The following is a 17,741-nucleotide window of genomic DNA, read 5'->3' as shown; positions in this document are numbered from 1 at the left end:
GAAAATGATCATGTGAAGCTAAAGAATGTAAGTCACCATAAGCGATAATAGGAAATGAAAGAGATGAACTTAAAAAGTAAATTATTCATTTACACTAAATAATAGAGAAAAGATAGCATGGCTTATTTTAAGAACAAGAGTTTTGCAGTAGTATGCAAATAGAAAAGTGATGGTATGACCCAGTCATTTTAAGGCACATTGAATGCTTTATTTTTCTTCAATATTACACTTGGAGATACATTATTAAATAAATTGGCTTCATAAAACAATGTTTTTTGTTAGGAAGCAAAAATAACAACTGTGATGATGCCGAGGAGGCGTGTGATAGACCATCAGAGCAAAATCAAAAGGCTCAGTTCGCAACAGATGCTGGCGAGGATGTGGAGAAGTGGGAACTCTAAAACATTGTTGGTGGGATTGCAAATTAATGCAACCACTTTGGAAAACAGTATGGAGAATCCTCAGAAGAATGAGAATAAATCTACCATTTGATCAGCAATATCACTTCTGGGTATCTACCCAAAAGATAGGAAACCAAACTACCAAACTAATGCATGTGTATCTATGTTCATAGCTGCACAATTCACCATTGCCAAACTATGGAACCAGCCAAGATATCCATCAACAGATGAATGGACTACAAAACTGTGGGATATGTACACAATGGAATTTTACTCAGCCATTAAAAAAAAACTCAATTACATCATTTTCAGGGAAATGGATGGAACTGGAGGACATTATTCTAAGTGATTTTAGTCAGTCACAAAAAATAAGAAATCAGATGCTTTCCCTATTATGTGAGAGCTAAGGAGAAATGGGTCATACTAGGAACTCTAGATGAAAAAGGAAATCCTATAGAGGAACAAACAAGACAACCTAAAGGAGGAGAAAGGAGGGGGAAAGAAGGAAAATCTCTAAAACATACAATGTACTTAAACATATCGAAGTCAACCACTAAGCCAAGCAAGGGAGGGAGGGACGGGGAGGGAATGGGGTGGGAATTGGGTAGGGGTTAAATCAGTGATGTGTACATGTATGTAAAAAAAAATCCTAGATTTTAAATAAAATAAAAAAAGACTTAGGTCGCACACTAACGGAATAAAGGCACAAATGGGTCTTTCCACTAAGAATGGTCTCAGCACCGAGGATTTGGCTTCTGAAAAAAATAAAATCTTCTTACATGGATTATTAATTCAAATGAATCAATTTTCTCAGCTTAAGTTATATACCTCCTGATGTATACTTTATAAAAACTGTAAGCCTAAGAAGTTTGCACATATTTTCAATTTGGCCATGTTTATATTTCATTTATTTATTTATTTATTTATTTACTTTAATATATATATATATGTGTGTGTGTGTGTGTGTATATATATATATATATATATATATATATATATATATATGGCATTCTGCCTCCAAGCTACACCCTCAGTCCTATTTTTTAGTCTTTTTATTCTTTGAAACAGGGTCTCAATGAGTTGCAAAGGGCCTCGCTAAGTAGCTGAGGCTGTCCGTGAACCATGTTCCTCAGACCTCCATCTCCCAAATGCTAGGATTACAATCATGTGCCACCACACCTGGCTCATATATATTTTTATTGGTGCATTGTACTTTCACATCATAATGTAGTTCACAGTGATAGTGACTTACAAGCACACTTACTTGGTGAGTTCCCCCTAGCTTCCTCTTCCCCCATACATGATACCGAGATTGGCATTGGTAATTTTACATCTGTTTATAACATCGATGGAAGTGTCCCCTTTGTTAATTCTCCTTCCCTCCACCTCCTATCCCCTGGACCACCTCTTTATGTTTCTTTTAAAATAAAAGTACTTGCCAGTCGTGGTGGCGCACGCTTGTAATCCCTGCGCTTGGGAGGCAGAGACAGGAGGATTGCGTAGGTTTGAAGCCAGCTGTGCGTGCTGGCTTAGGGGACCCTGTTTCAAAATGAAAAAAAAAATGTAAAAATAGGTCTGGGAGTGTAGCTCGGTGGTAGAAGGGCTTCCAGGAACCCCAGTACAACCAAATAAATAAATAAATAAATAAATAAATAAATAAATAAATAATAAATAAATACATAAATAAATAAAATAAAATAAAATAAAATAAAATAAAAGTACTTAAAGTCAATACAAGTCTGCAAAACTTCTTTTAAGAATGGAAAAGAACAAATTTGATGCCTATGAATTTTCATGAGTTTTTTCAGTGTTTGGGATGATCATAGTTGGAAAAGTGCTAAAGCTACATTTAACTATGATTAGAGAGATGCCTGAATATTTCTTTCATACATATATTCACATTTATTTTGTTAATATATAGAGTTAGAAGGATCTTTGGCCTGAATAAGTACTATTCAGTCTTAGAAATGTGAGTTTCCTTGAGAGCTAAAACCCTCCTTCTTCATCTTGGTGGTCCCTAATACTTAGCAGCACCATGCTGTGCACATAATGAATACTAAATAAGAAAGAAGCTAGAGGACTTCCGGGAAGATGGCGACTGAGAAAAGCGGGGCTTAAGAGCCCCGCTAACAACAAATTTCCATTACCACAATATCAGCACCTTTCATAGCCAGAAAACACCATCACCAGTGAGACAAAAAATCACCAGGCTCCAGAGAGAAAGCAGACTGAGAACAGAGCCACAGAGGAGATACACCGGCCTCACGCCCGAGGATGCGGCAGACGCGGCAGCAGTGCCATACTGCCAGCGGCACCGGCAAATTCACGGGACAGCTACAGCAAGCCGAGGTGAGCCACTGCGGAACGGCCAGGCGGGATTTCTCCGCGCAGAGAGCATCTAAAGCTCCCAGTGGCCAAGCTCAGCACACGCTGCAGGGATTCAGAGTCGAAATCAAAACCAAGAAGAAAAACGCCAGCCCCACAGCCGAGGGCGTAGCAGCGGCGCCATATTGCCACCAGCGGCAGCATTACCGAATTCAGCGAGGCCAGTACAGCTACATCTGCGTACTCAAGAACAGTGAGTCAAATTGCGGGCCACAGAGAGGAAATCCCAGTACTATACTCCCTGGGACTTGACCCAGTGGGGGAGGGGCAGTGGCAGAGATATCACACCATAGGAGAACGTGCAACCTGGCACCCCCCTACAGTCTAAAGCAGCCTCTATCGACTCTCTGGGTCGGAGACTCTGTGATACAACCCAGTAAAGGAGTAGTGGGGTCTGAGATACTACTGACTTGAGATCCAGAACACCTTAAGTGAAGTCATAGTGACCCAAGGGAAGAACCCAGAGAAGGCACAAACATCCGAAATCATGGGAAAGAGGAATAATACTGGAGCAATGAATGCCCACAACCCCACAACATCAGAACCCGATAAAATAGAAAATCAGAGATTTCTAGAAGATCAAATCAGGAAAATAACTGTAGAAATAATAGAGGTGCTTCAAAAAGAACTCAGAGAGAGCCAAAAAGAGATAAAGGATGCAATTAATGAAGTAAAGGCCTCAATTCAAAGCACAAACAACCGATTAGACCACATGGAGAACAGAATCTCGCTCTTAGAAGATGATCATTCCAAAAATGAACGCATAGTTTTTAATCTAGGAAAAAATATCCGACAGCAAGAATCTAATATTGAAGAAATATGGGCCCATTTTAAGAGAGCTAACCTAAGAATAATTGGAATAGAGGAGGGAAAAGAAAGTGAAACCAAAGGGATCAACAATCAAGATTTTCCATCCAACAGACAACTAAGATTTGTTATCTGTAGAGATTCATTATTTATGTTAGTCTTTTACCTATCTCTAAAGGGTATTGTTTGCCTTTATTGTTGTTAATTTTTAGGATTTCTAGTTGGAATATTAATATACCTTCAGATATAGCAATTGGAAATATTTTATCCCATTCTATTAGTAACTGTTAACTCTGTTTACATTGTCTTTGGATATACAATATTTTTTTTTATTTTTTAGGGAGTGTGTATACTCTTCTGTTGCCTGTGCCATTGAAATCATAACCAAGAAATCACTACCAATTTCAATGTTGGGAGGTTTAATGACCCAGATTTTCTCCTAAAAGTTTATAGTCTTAAGATTTATATTTAGGTCTATTATCTATTTTGAGTTAATATTTGTATATGGGATTAGGTAAGGGTCCAATTTTATTATTTTCCATGTAATTATTATTTTTTAACAATATTTAGTTAAAAGAATAATATTTCCACCACCAAATGTTCATGGAAACCTTGTCAAAAATAACTTGACAATATAGGGAAGAATTTAGCTCTAGGCTTTTATTTAACTCCAATGGTTTATATATCTGCCTTTAGAATAGTACTACACTGTTTCAATTATTGTAGCTTTATATGGTTTGAAATCAGAAAATATATATCTTCTAGCTTTGTTCTTTTTCAAGATCGTTGTGGGTACCTAGAATCCATATTCCATATTAGTATAGATTTTTTTCTGAAAAATAAATATATAAATATATGATAGTTTCACCTAAAAAATAGATTCTCTGGTAAGAAAGAAAGCAAAAAGAAAATTTGAAATGTTATCTTTAAGTCATCAAAAGCTTAGTATCAGACAAATGAAACTGTTATGTGAGATTATCATTTTTAATTTTAGATAAATTGCCATAATACTAGATGTCAACTACTAAGCCAAGCATGGGAGGGAGGGATAGGGAGAGAATGGGGTGGGGATTGGGTGGGGGCTGACTGGGAAAAGTGTGCATGTATGTCTACAAAAGCATATATCCTACTATGATGTATGAATACAGTGCACCAATAAAAAAATAAATAAATAAATAAAAGAGAGAAGAAAAAAAAGAAAGAAAGAAAGAAAGAAGCTAGAAGCCAGGCACATGTGCTTGTAATCCCAGCATTTGGAAGGCTAAGACAGGAGGATCTTGGTTTGTGGCCAGCCTTAGCTACTTAGTGAGACCCTTTGCAACTCAGTGAGACCCTGTTTCAAAAAAAAAAATGGGGCTGGAGGTATAGCTCAGAGGTATAATACCCCCTGGGTTCCATTCCCAGTACCAAAAAAAAAGAAAGAAAGAAAAAAGAAAAAAAATGAAAAGAACAGATGTGGCTCCTAACAGTCTACTTGTGTTTGGAATAAACAATCTTCCTTTTTTTTTTTTTTTTTTTTTTTACTGTGATAGGGAAACAAAAAGACAATCAGAAAGTTGACTGGCTTATTTATTATACCAGAATCCACCAAGGGAAATGCAAAGGCAGGGAAAGAGGCTTTTTTTTTTTTTTTTTTTGAGGCATTGCTCAGTAACAACCCCCCACAACTGTTATATCAAAAAGCTAAGCTGTGCAGTGACAACTTCAGGAAAAAGGCCTTGGTTAGTGCTGCCTCCTTGGCTCACAATATTTAGGCCTTTGTGACCACTTCCTCTGGTGCAGAGAACGACCTCCCAGGAGGTCAACTCAAGCAGAAGATCATGTGAGGACAATGAGCAAAGTCTCAAGGCTGGAATTCCCACAGAAAATCTCATCGAAACCAACCAGCCTTTGGATGAAGTTTGAGAAGGGCACGTGTTTAGAAACACTCAGGAGCAGCAATGCTCTAAACCGCAAAACTCTGGATTGCAGACTCTGCACCCCCAAGTTCCTGCAGATACAGTTGAGGAACACCGTCACAAATACATGTTCTTAAAACTGCCAGAGAGTAGTTTTAGAGAAGTGCCCTTGACTTCCCCAATGGTAGAATGTCAAGAAAGGAAAATTAGTGTTGATCATTCATACTACCACAGTCACAGGGCACTGTGTGATTTGAAGAACAGAGCCAAGCAGTAGAGAGGTAAACGTTCCATTCCCATATCTAGGTTACATCTGGAAACTTAGGCTCATATGCACATGTGATTCTTCTGGCCTCACAGAAGCAAAACAAATCAACCACATGCTTAGGAACAAAATTTGTCATAAGTGGATATAGATTATCTCCAGGCTAAGAACTAAGAATTATATAACTTTCTTTACTTGTTTTTTCATCTGAAAATAAGCATAATTATAAAATGTAAATAAAATACTTGGCCTTGAGTCTATTATATGGGGAGCCCTCAAAATTTTTAAATATTGAGTAAGGCCACAAAGATATTTATTTTTGACAGTGTGATCTATTGAAAATAGAATCAAGCTAGATTTCTTCCCACTCTTTCTTTCTGTTTCTGTTGTTAGCAAGACATTCTAATCATGCTGGTCATTCCAAAAATATTTATTCTTCTTGAGTACTACTATTACATATATTAGATAAGATACTGGCCTCTCCATAAAACTAAAACAATGTTGGGAATATTAAAGAGATAATCCATTTGAAGAGTTTATATTTCTCATAATTCCGTAGATGATGGAAACTGAGTCTCAAGCAAAATTCTATATGCAGTGGTCCCCCCTAATCCATGGTTTCAGTTATCTGTTGTCAACCACAGTCTCAAAACACTGAATGGAAAATTCCAGGAATAAAAATCCATAAGTTTTATTTAACTTTTATTATAGTATATTGTTATAATTTTTCTATTTTATGTTAGTATTAATTTTGTACTATACTCAATTTATACATTAAATTTTATCATAGGAATATATGTGTAAGAAAAAACACAGCATATGTTGGGCTCACTTCTATGCATGGTTTCAGGCATCCACAGGGAGTCTTAGAATTATCTTTGTGGATAAGAGGGGGCTACTATAAAGCAAAGCCATTTTGGACTCTATGAAAGTCCTTGATTATTATACAAAAAATCATCTAGTTACATCCTTCTGAAGACATTATAACAGCTTGACTCCTAAGCTTATCATTATTCTGAAGAATTATTATCTAGGATATCCTGGAATGTACTAGAGGTTTATATTTTCTTATGACTTATACATTCAATAACAATTATTTAATAAAAATATATTCAGGAACTGAAACTATGTCTAATTTCATATAATTTTGCTTTTCAAATAAACATAAAAAACAGGACAAGGAAGTTGAACAGCACATAAAAGGAAAAGCAAGGATAAAGCAGTGTTTTCCAAACAGTAATATAAAATACCAAGGCAAAGGAAAAAAATTACATAAACTATCAATTTCAGAAAAATTGTTCTACAAAAACCAGTGGTTTCCTATATTTTGGCAGTTATAATTTAAAAGATTAAAAAAGAGGTCTACCACAACAGAAACAAAAACATAAAATACTTTGAGAGAGCCTTCACAGAAAAATACAGCTCCTATATGGAGAATAAAAAAAATTATTGTAAGAAATGAAGGGGTGAATACATAAAAATATATTCTGGTTATAAAATTAAAAGACAAAAACCATAAATTTTAACACATTAACTTAAAAAATTCACAGTAAAACAGATACACCTGGAGCATGGTTATTTTTCATGGAAGAAAAGAGTTTTGAAAACCCTGATTGAGCAAGAAAACACGGTGTTTCCAAGAAAAATATAGTGGATGAACATATTTTTGTGTAATCTTTCAAGGTTATATGTGAAAATATATTTATAGGAAAACAATTGAACAAATAACTGGTTGTGATATTCTATACAGAATTCTAAACTTATTTTTGCTATTAGAGTTCTTGTTTTGGATTAAACTTAAAAGAAAACTGAGGTGATTGTCCAGTTGTTTTAATGTTAATCATTATGAGGTTCCACACTGTGGCAACTGTGAAAATGAGACAACTGAATGTCAGTATACCTATGAATTGGCATATCCATTCAAATAAAACATGGGTAGCAATTATTCCTTTTGCTCTAGAATAGGAACTGGTTCTAAAAATCCATGTTTCTTACTGTCTTAGGGAACAAAATCCCAAACCTCTCACTAGACTGTAAGAAAATTGGCTGCTTATGAAGATATTTTAATATATCTTTGGGTGTTATTTAATTATAATAGCTATGGTACTTTATTTTTTTTAATTTATTTTTATTGGTACATTGTAATCATATATCACATTGGAATACAAGACTTGAGAGGATATACAAGCACACATCATCCAATTAGCCCTCATCCACCCCCCATCCCATTCCCTCCTCCTCCCTCCATCCCATGCTTGTTTGGTGATTAACTTTGATACATTTGTTTATGTACCTCCTGCGTTTTAAAGAGGCTACATCCTCCCCTATTCCATACCCTCTGATTGGTCACCTTAGTTGCTTCACTAGAGGGCCCTTTCTATAGCTTGACCTCTTCCTGTTGCCCCTTTCCTCCTAGTTTTTGCTGATTAGGGGAAGCATCTGATTTTTTATTTTCTGTGATATTTCTCTGTGCATGCTGCGTTGCAAGTACTGATCCCACTCCTGACGGCCCCAGTAGTGGCCTGGCTACCTGGTGGACTGATCCAGACCTAGCTGGCTCAAGCAGCGGCCTTGCCTCATGGGAGGCCCCGATTCTGGTCTCGCTGGCCCACACACCAGCCTAACCCCTCAGCTGGCTCCGATCACAGCCTCGGTGGCCCCAGCACCAGCCTAGCCTCAAGGCAGGCTCCGATCCCGGCCTTGGAGGCCCCAGCTCTGGCCTTGCCTCACGGCAGGCTCCAATCCCGGCCTCGCTGGCCCCGGCACCGGCTTAACCCCTCGGCAGGCTCTGATCCTGGCCTCGGAAGCCCCAGCACCGGCCTTGCCTCACGGCTGGCTCCGATCCTGGCCTCGCTGGCCTCAGCACTGGCCTAACCCCTCAGCAGGCTCCGATCCCGGCCTCGGAGGCCTCAGTAGCAGCCTTGCCTCACGGAAGGCTCCAAATCCGGCCGCTTAGTCATGGTACTTTAGCCCTCAGTAATGACTGCTGACCCTTGTTCTGTTGACCTTTGCTCTAAGCATTGAGCAGTCAAGGCTAGTTTCATTGTATATGTGTAAAAGATGGTCAAGAAAAGCTCCCAATATGAAACTGCAAATTGTTATCTGATCAAGAAGTGGGTGGCAGACTACTACTATATTAATTTCAATTTATTTTATGCTTATTATGCTTACATAGTGCCAACTGCTATGAATACTAATGCATATCAAATATTTATTATCTAATTTAACCTCTAAAGGAATATTGCAAGTTAAAAATTCCTACTGTCATTTTTAGGGTAACAACTTGAGGGGCATTGCTAAATGCCTCACTCACCTTTGAATGGTGAGTAAACTGTAGACAGAATTCAAACCTGGATATGTCTGATTCCAATTATGAACTCTTAAGATAAATACCTTATTACTTTCTAAGAGCTGTGACTGCTGACTTCCCAGTGAAAGACAGTCTTCTAGCAAGACTTTCCAATGGCCATATAATTACCATACGATGTCTATAAAATATTTAAATTGTTTTATTTATTTATTTATTTATTTATTTATTTATTTGCAGGTCTGGGGATGGAACCCAGGGGCATTTGACCTATGAGCTATACCCCCTGCCCTATTTTTTATTCTTTATTTTGAAACCGGGTCTCACTGAGTTGCAGAGGGCCTCACTAAGTAGCTAAGGCTGTCTGCAAACCGCGATCCTCCAGGTCTCAGCCGCCCGAATGCTGGGATTACAAGCATGCGCCACCACGCCCGGCTTAATTGTTTTTTTTTTTTTAATTCAATAATTATCTCTAAGCAAACGCCTCACAGGAAAAGAACAGCTTAAATCTAGATTTTTCTAATATTTAAATTCAGTACAACAAAGATCAAAATATTTCCATGTTGGTCTAGACATCTGAGTGAGCAGTAAACAAATTAGAGGAGGACTCAGAGATAGAGTCAGACAGGTCCTAATAAGAAAACACATTAGAATCAACAGAAGTAAGTTCATGCTGTTTAGAATAAGGAGTTCAGATCTCAACTGAGATTAATACTTCCAGCCTAATATTATTGTAGAAAAAATAATTTGGTATAAAGCTAGAGAAATGTTAGAAATTTTGAATAGTGGAGTGTTTAATGTAAATCAGCTTTTGTAAAACTTATCTTTTTAATTCCATAAAATTCTGATTGTTTGATAATATCTTTTTATACTTTTATTAGTACATTTCAGTAATACATCATAGTGAAGTTCAGTGTGATATAAACACACATGAACACAGTTCTTGGTGTGTTTCACATTCTACCCCACAACTCCCTACACCCTGTCCATACCTGCGAGAGAAACTCCTAGTAATAGCTTCATATATTGCCAAAGCATCATCTGAACTATTTCCTTCCTCTGTCCTTGTTCATCTTCCTGGTATCTCTCCACATTTCCCCCAAGTCCTTTATGTTTCCTATTTGCTCGCCAGCTTCTCTTTCGGGGACTGGTTGATCTCACTTAGTATAATATTCTCTAGTTCCACCCATTTTCCTGAAAATGACTGAGTAGAATTTATGGCTGAGTAGAATTCCATTGTGTATACATACAACATTTTCTTTATCCATCTATCTGTTGATGGACACCTGAGTTGGTTCCATATTTGGTTATTATGAATTGTTCTGCTATCAACATGGGTATGCATGTATCACTATCCATGTAGAATAGTATCCCAACTTTAATTCTTTGGGGAAATATACTGAGTAGTGGTATATCTGGATCATATGATGTTGTTTGATCATTTCAAAATGGGTAAACATTTTCAAACAAGAAAAATCAAGAGTAAAGTTAGATTATAACAAATCTACAGGGTTCTCAAAACAGGATGATGAAAACCCATAGCAAACCATTTTCTTTCTATTCTGGTAAATAGAGAAATAAATACCATTTGCCTTTTCTGGCTTATAATTTCTTGGACTTCCAAGTTACTGATTTACTAACAAAAAAATGTGAAATGGCCTGATTTACCCAGCATAAAAAATAAATCACAGGGCATATTCTTATGGCAAGGGAATTCACTCAAAGAAGAACCAACCTGTTGCCAAAAATAATTAGCACGGGTACCTGGGGAGAGAAGGCCTAACAGGGAGTAGTTTTATTGGCTGAACCTAACACTAATAATTATAGGAAAAATTCTCAACTCTTAACTCAGGTTTATGACATTTAGATCCTTTTTTATAATAGATATTGTACAAGCACCAAAACTAAAATTTTTATTGTATTCATATACAAATATATGACCTAAGGACCTCCTATAAGCCCCCTTCTTCTAAAGATCCTATAAAATATGATTATAATATACTTATATTTGGCTATAATATTGGAACTTTTTTTAGCTCTTGTTTTCACATCATGACATACAAACATCTGAGTCTGATTTACTGCTTCCAACAAGAACCAGTAGTGGGATATAACAGTCCAATGGGGGAACTTCCCATTTGACTGAGGTGGTACCAAATTTGAATGTTTACTTTCATAACTGAGAAAATAAACCTCCTCCAAGATTTAGGAAAAAAGAATGGGGGAGGAGTAAAACAACTTGGTATCATTCACATTTGCATGACAGGTGAATTTAGAGAAAGCAGTGATTTCAATACAACAGTTAAAAGTAAAAGCAATATTCTATTACATGAAAAACCACAGCCATTCTTCAGGAAAAGATGCATGAGTGGAGTCTCAAGGAAGAGAAGGCTATACACAAATCCACACTAAATAAAAAGCTTGATATCCTATGGCTTAGGAGGAATCACAAGCAAAATAAAAAAAACTCAAAGAGCTATACCTGCTTCAGCCTCCCAGGGGCTACACCATATTTCCTCATTATTTTATATGAAAATACAAAGGGTTATTTCTCTGAAGTGGATATGCCACAGATGGATGCACAGTAATGCATAGTAAGCTAGGTTGGTATTGGTGATCCTTGCTCAAGTCCATAGGTACCTGTGACACACAGATTGCCCATTGGCTCCATTCTATACATAAGCCTGTGCTATCATTGGGATGCTGAGTGTCCGCCAAAGGTCCATGAGTTATACGTTTGTTCTTCAGGATGGTGCTTTTGGGACATCCTGTGGATCTTTAGGAGGAGGAGCCCTATAGGAGGTCCTTAGGTCATTGGGGTTGTGCACCTGGAGGGGACTGTGGGACTCTTCTTCTTTTGCTTCCTGCTCATGAAGTGAACAGTTTTCTGGCTACATGTACCTCACCATTGCCTCATAAGAGACCTAAAGGCAATGGGTTTACCCTGTTATAGACCTCTAAAACCCGGAATCAGAATAAACTTCTCTGTAAGTTAATTATCTCAGGTATTTTGTTATAGTGCTGGAAAGCTGTCTAAAAATCTGTTATCAAAGAGATCACTAAAATATGAGATTAAAGAATCCCAGCTGTGTTCCATCCCTGCATTTATGGGAATGCTCTTACAGTGCAGTTTTTAAGTACATGAAACAGAATGTTCTCTTGGATATACAAACTTCCCCTTTATGTTGGTATGATAAGCACAGTGCTTAACTATCCAAAACTTTTCAGAAAATGAAAGTACAATGTGACACACACTTGAGCATTATCTGATTGACTTATGTTCCTGCTTCCTTCTGCCTGCCATGACCACATATGCTTTCTACTGTCACATTCTGTAAAGAGTTTTATAAAGTATGAATAGATAGAAAAATATTTTGAAGCCTATCAGTTTCTTAGTAAGATATTACCAAGTGAGATCGATGTTAGAAGAAAGACTGTGCTTAACAGAGGACACCCCGTGTCACTCAAAAAGAAAATCTTTAGGAAATCAGAAACTTCGGAGACTTCAAAAAGCAGGAAAAAAAAAAAAAGCATAGAACTGGAAGCTACCAACTAGAGGCAGTAGCTTTCTCCTCTATTAGGTTCTATTAAGGTTCTATCAAGTCATTAAAGAATAATGACTAAATTAGATGCCCTGTTCAGGTAGATTCAGCCTAACCTCTCCCATGTTGGAGATTTAAAGAGATGTTAATTGCTCTAAATAATCATGTGGAATGCAGAGAAAAAGTAGACAACTTCTTGGGTTTGCTCTTTCTTGTTCTTTTGTGGGAGCTGGGATATACTGAGAAGAAGAAACACTGTGTGTGTGTGTGTGTGTGTGTGTGTGTGTGTGTGTGTGTGTTGTGGCTTGAGGTGGTAGAAATGAGAGAAATGAGGGTTAGGGTTAGGTCTTTGTTTTGTAACTGAAAAAAGAATAAAAATTTTGTTTGTCTGTTTTGCTTTGAGGTCCAGAATCCCTGAGATCTTTAGTTAGACCAAATAGAAGCTCATTTCTGCAATTTTATTACTAAAATATCTTATGCAAGATTCTCTAAGGGACCATGGATTACTGAGTGGATGCCATAATAAACAAACATACAAAATCCACACTTGTATAATTTTTACAATTTCTTTCTTTGCATGGAATTGAGAATGGGCATGCTTGTGCTGAAGAAAGCGCTAAGATTTAAGTTTGATGTAAGCCACGTAAAACTTGATTTTCCATACAAAGCAATATTTGTAATGTCATATTTAAAACTTTGTGTGGTTTTAGCCTTTAGAAACTTTACAACTTTAAGGACATAATAACCTGAAAACATTCTACGAATATCTGGTAATTTGTTTTCAAATTAGCAAGTTTTACATATAAATGTATATATATATATTTCACAGATATATTTCACTGTATGCAAAGTGCTACTTCTAGATACCGATATTGAGTAGTAAGGAGGAGAAAATAATAATGAATTTAAAGATTCCTATTTGCAAATATTTTATAATGTAATTGGAAATTAAGGTGTAAGAATTCGAAAAAGCAGATTATGGCACAGAAGTCCAACAGTTAAAAGAACCATTTGAAATATAATTAATTATTAAATTAGTGCCAAGGGCAGAGGTTATTATACCTGGCCATGCCATAAGAATTATATGGAAAAGTTTAAAGAAAATAAAGCTTGGGCTTTATCCCAACATTAGATTTCTGAGGAGAGTATAGGATGATAGGAATGTAAATTCAGAAAGGGGAGAGGAGCTCAGAGTTTGGGGTGGTGAGAGACCTGGCATTTTATAAAGATCGCCAGGTGATCCTGATGAAAACAGTTTGGCACAAGTCAGTGGATTAGTACTTGAGAATCAATCCTGTGGGCCACGGCAGTGCTGTTGGGCAAATCGATTTCTAATATAAAAGTGGCAGGTAGGGTTTAAGGTTATGTAAGATTTTCAGCAGAAATTCTCCTTTTTCTATTTCCACTGATGCCTAGTACACTGAGATTGAGAAATACAAGGCTAGATCATGAGACTGAGAGTCCACAGTAGAGATGAAAGGTTTTGAGGAAGAACTTGCCCTGGGCTAAAAAAGAAAGATCCTTCTTGCCAAACTGAAAAGAAGAGAAAAGCTTGCCAGAGAAGAGGAACAGCATGTATTCAGGAAAGTAAAACTGAGCTGGAAGCTGGATGCATTGAAAAAGCTGTTTAGAAGAGTGGGTTCATGCAGGGGAAGGCTGGAAAGCAGAAAGGATCAGGTTCCCTTCTTTGGTTCCACTCTGATTTTATTATGGAAAAAATGTGTTATATCAAGTCTAGGGTTTTAAAAATCTCAATTCCATTAACCGTTACTTTTGTTTTCTCAAGTAGCGCTAAAAAATGTCAGTGTCTTATTGTTTTCATCATAATCTGCATAGCTAGGATGTTTCTTGGCTGGAAAATTTTGTTTCTTTTTTGTTCTTCCAAAAAGGTTCTAGGTTGTTTAGTTAGCCTTATCCAAGTCTTAGTAGGAAGATACCAGGGCTACAATGAGCTTCAAGTGTGTGTATGTTTGTTGGGTGGGGGGTGTTACTGGGTATTTAACCCAGATGCCTTCTGCCTCTGAGCTACACCCAAGCTGTATTTTATTTTTAAACAGGGTCTTTCCAAGTTGCTGAGGCTGGACCTGAACCTGAGATCTTCCTGTCTTAGCCTCCAAAGTACTGAGATTATAGGTAAGCACCACCACACCTGGATGAGCTGGTATGGATGACATAACATTTTTGTACATAGATGTCACTCTAAAAGAATGACAGAGGCCAGGCATGGTGGTGCACGCTTGTAATCCCAGCATTCGGGAGGCTGAGACCTGGAGGATCGCGGTTTGCGGTCTCGACTCAGTGAGACCCTCTGCAACTCAGTGAGACCCGGTTTCAAAATAAAGAATAAAAAATAGGGCAGGGGGTATAGCTCTGAGGTCAAATGCCCCTGGGTTACATCCCCAGACCCACAGGGAAAAAAAAAATGACAGAAAGAGTGAATTTTCAGCCAGGCATAAGGGTGCATCTGTAACCCCAGTATTTGAGAAGCTGAGACAAGAGGATCACAGGTTCAAAGCCAGTCTTAGCAACTTGAAGAGACCCTCAATGACTTAGTGAGATCCTATTCTAAAATAAAAAATAAACTGACCTAGGGGTGTAGCTCAGAGGTAGAATTCCCTGGGTTCAGTCTTACTATCAAACAAAAAAACAAAGAAGAATGAATTTTCAAGATGATGATCAATGTTACCAAAATTTAATGGTTGGGGCTTATGCAACAATATTCTGGTTACCTGAGTGAGTGATTCCTGGTAAGATCAGGCTGACGCTCCTGTAGAATTTCAAAGATATTGGGTTGACGCAGAAATGCAACAATCTTGTCATTATAAGCTGAAAAAAATCAGAAAAACAATAATTTTAAAAAATTATTAGTTTTATGCCTAGAAATCTAAACTTTTAACAATCTATTTTTCTGTCAAATAATCCTTATATTCAAATTCATAGTTTGGAGCTATACTGTTATTACCACCACAGATGCTTATATTCAGATTTGTGCCTTCACTGCTGCATTTTTATTGGGCTTATACCTGATGAGTGTCTTAGGTTCATTTAATGAGCCATATTTATTATCAAAGGACAAGGTTAGATCATTAACAAGATTCTAGATATTGATCATTTTAAGTTCCCCCAATTCAGCCTCACAGAAATGACGACAATCATAAGTGGAATGCTATTTTGGGGATAAATATTAGTCAGCCAGAGAGGTAAAGAAGCAAATCCAGATTCCCCAAAATGCAATAGTTGTTAGCAACAGCTATGTCCAAAATGGAGAGGATAAACCATTCCCAGATCAATTATTGAAAATAATTAGTGAAAATAAATGCCACTAAGCCATAACTTGCTCTTCACCAAAACAATTACATGAACAACTACAAGGCAATCATCAACATCAACTCTGAACAAAACATGTTTTAAAAAATGTATGCCCTCTTGTAATCCCAGTACTCTGGAGGCTGAGACAGGAGGATGATTGCTGGTTCAAGGATAGCTTCAGCGACTTAGTGAGGCTCTCCACAATTTAGTGAAACCTGTTTCAAAATAAAGGATTAAAAAATTGGGCTAGGGGTGTAGTTCAGAGGTAGACTGTCCCTGGGTTCAATCCCCAGTACTGAAAAAAAAAAAATGTATGTCCTACTCAAGACTGCGCAAAGAAATTTAAAAAGAGTTAATAAAAATTAAGTGTTCAAGGCCAATACTTATTTTGTCAAAATGATTTTTTACTTAAGATGATTTGGTTTAATTATATTATCAATAATCAGAAACAGGCATAAATATATTTAAATTCATGGAAACAAATGTCTGAATTCTCAAATATCAGAGATCTTAGTCTGCCCAACACTTTTGTGTTTGCAAATATGCTATAGATACATACATACCTTTCCTATACTAACAAATAGTTAAAAAAGTAATCATCTGAAGATTTAGGCTGTATTATATTGCCTATACATATATATTTTAGTTAGATGTGAATAAATCACTTAAATAATATCTTAAAATGGAATTTCAATGTCAACTCAAAGTGTCCCTAAATGTACATTTCATTATATATGAGCTGAAGACACTTCTATAATTGTTTTTTATGTTCCACCCAAGATTAGAAACCAGAGAACTTTTTAAATGACAATTTTATAGCACTTTAAAATTCTCTGAGCAGTTTTTAATATCATATTAGTGATGATACAATAAAATGTAGACAAACTTTGACTATAGATTTCTATGATTTCTTCTTATCCAGTGTCTGTCAAGTTACCTTAGGTTATGGGCATTACATTGCATTTCACAATGACTTGGTGTAGATGTGTGTATTTGTGTGTTTAAGTAAAAATTTTAAAGCAAACCAAACAATGGAGAGGTACTCTAATTTGAGATGGAGAGGAACCCTATGAGGCCTTCCATCAGACTGTCTACTCCACCTGCTTTGGGGCCCCAGGTTTGAAAGCCATGGATCTACTTCAGCCTCATTATTCAAATAGCAGCTCATGTTTTTCTTTCAAGCCTACATGCCCCTGGTCATTTATTTTCAGTTTGCTTCTTTGGAGACCCTTGTTGCCTTTTAATTTCTATAAAAACCCCTTAAAAATGTGCTATCTTTACTTGATTACTTTCTGAGGCTACTTCAGATTCCACACAATCTAAGTTCTGTCTGACTCAAATGTTAAAAATACCCAAAGTATAATGCTTGTCCAACTCCTTAACTTATAATGATTGCATATTATGTTGCCTTAAATATTTTCCCTTAATTCCAACAATCTAATAATTCTAGGTAAAGTAGTATTAAAAATCTCATTCTATATGATCTTACAAGACAGAAACCATTTGAGATTCTAGGACTTTGTCATAAAATTCTTAAGGATAATAAAGTGGTTTCTGAATATGGGGCAGAAGGGATCAGGCTGATCACAGAGGAGTGTGAGCAGAGTACGCATGGTGTATGAAGACGTGAAAGCACAGATAATCATTTCTGAAAAGGAGTGACATACCTACTGGAACCATGTCCTGGTACTGTGGCCTACTGACTGTGTTGAACGTGCTGGATGGCCTGGGAAGAACTGGTGGTCCGGCATGCCGAGAATCTTCTCCAACCTGCAAACATAAGCATCATTTATGTTTTGTACCAGGAGCTAGGGGGCATTATATCAG

General features: G+C 36.9%; 1 protein-coding gene across 1 annotated transcript in view; it reads right to left on the bottom strand.

The window, feature by feature from the left end:
- The window catches only part of HECW2 (HECT, C2 and WW domain containing E3 ubiquitin protein ligase 2), a gene marked incomplete at both ends in the record, with an annotated part of 238,319 nt that overhangs the window by 60,503 nt on the left and 160,075 nt on the right, over positions 1-17,741 (bottom strand). The window contains 2 exons of the mRNA XM_080690058.1: positions 15,335-15,431; positions 17,582-17,684. Of these exons, the coding sequence (XP_080546184.1) occupies positions 15,335-15,431; positions 17,582-17,684 (200 nt within the window). The remainder of the gene's footprint in view (positions 1-15,334; positions 15,432-17,581; positions 17,685-17,741) is intronic.

Source organism: Muscardinus avellanarius, assembly GCF_963383645.1.
Source record: "Muscardinus avellanarius genome assembly, chromosome: 2".
Classification (NCBI taxonomy): domain Eukaryota; kingdom Metazoa; phylum Chordata; class Mammalia; order Rodentia; family Gliridae; genus Muscardinus; species Muscardinus avellanarius.
This window is presented reverse-complemented; position numbering and strand designations above follow the sequence as displayed.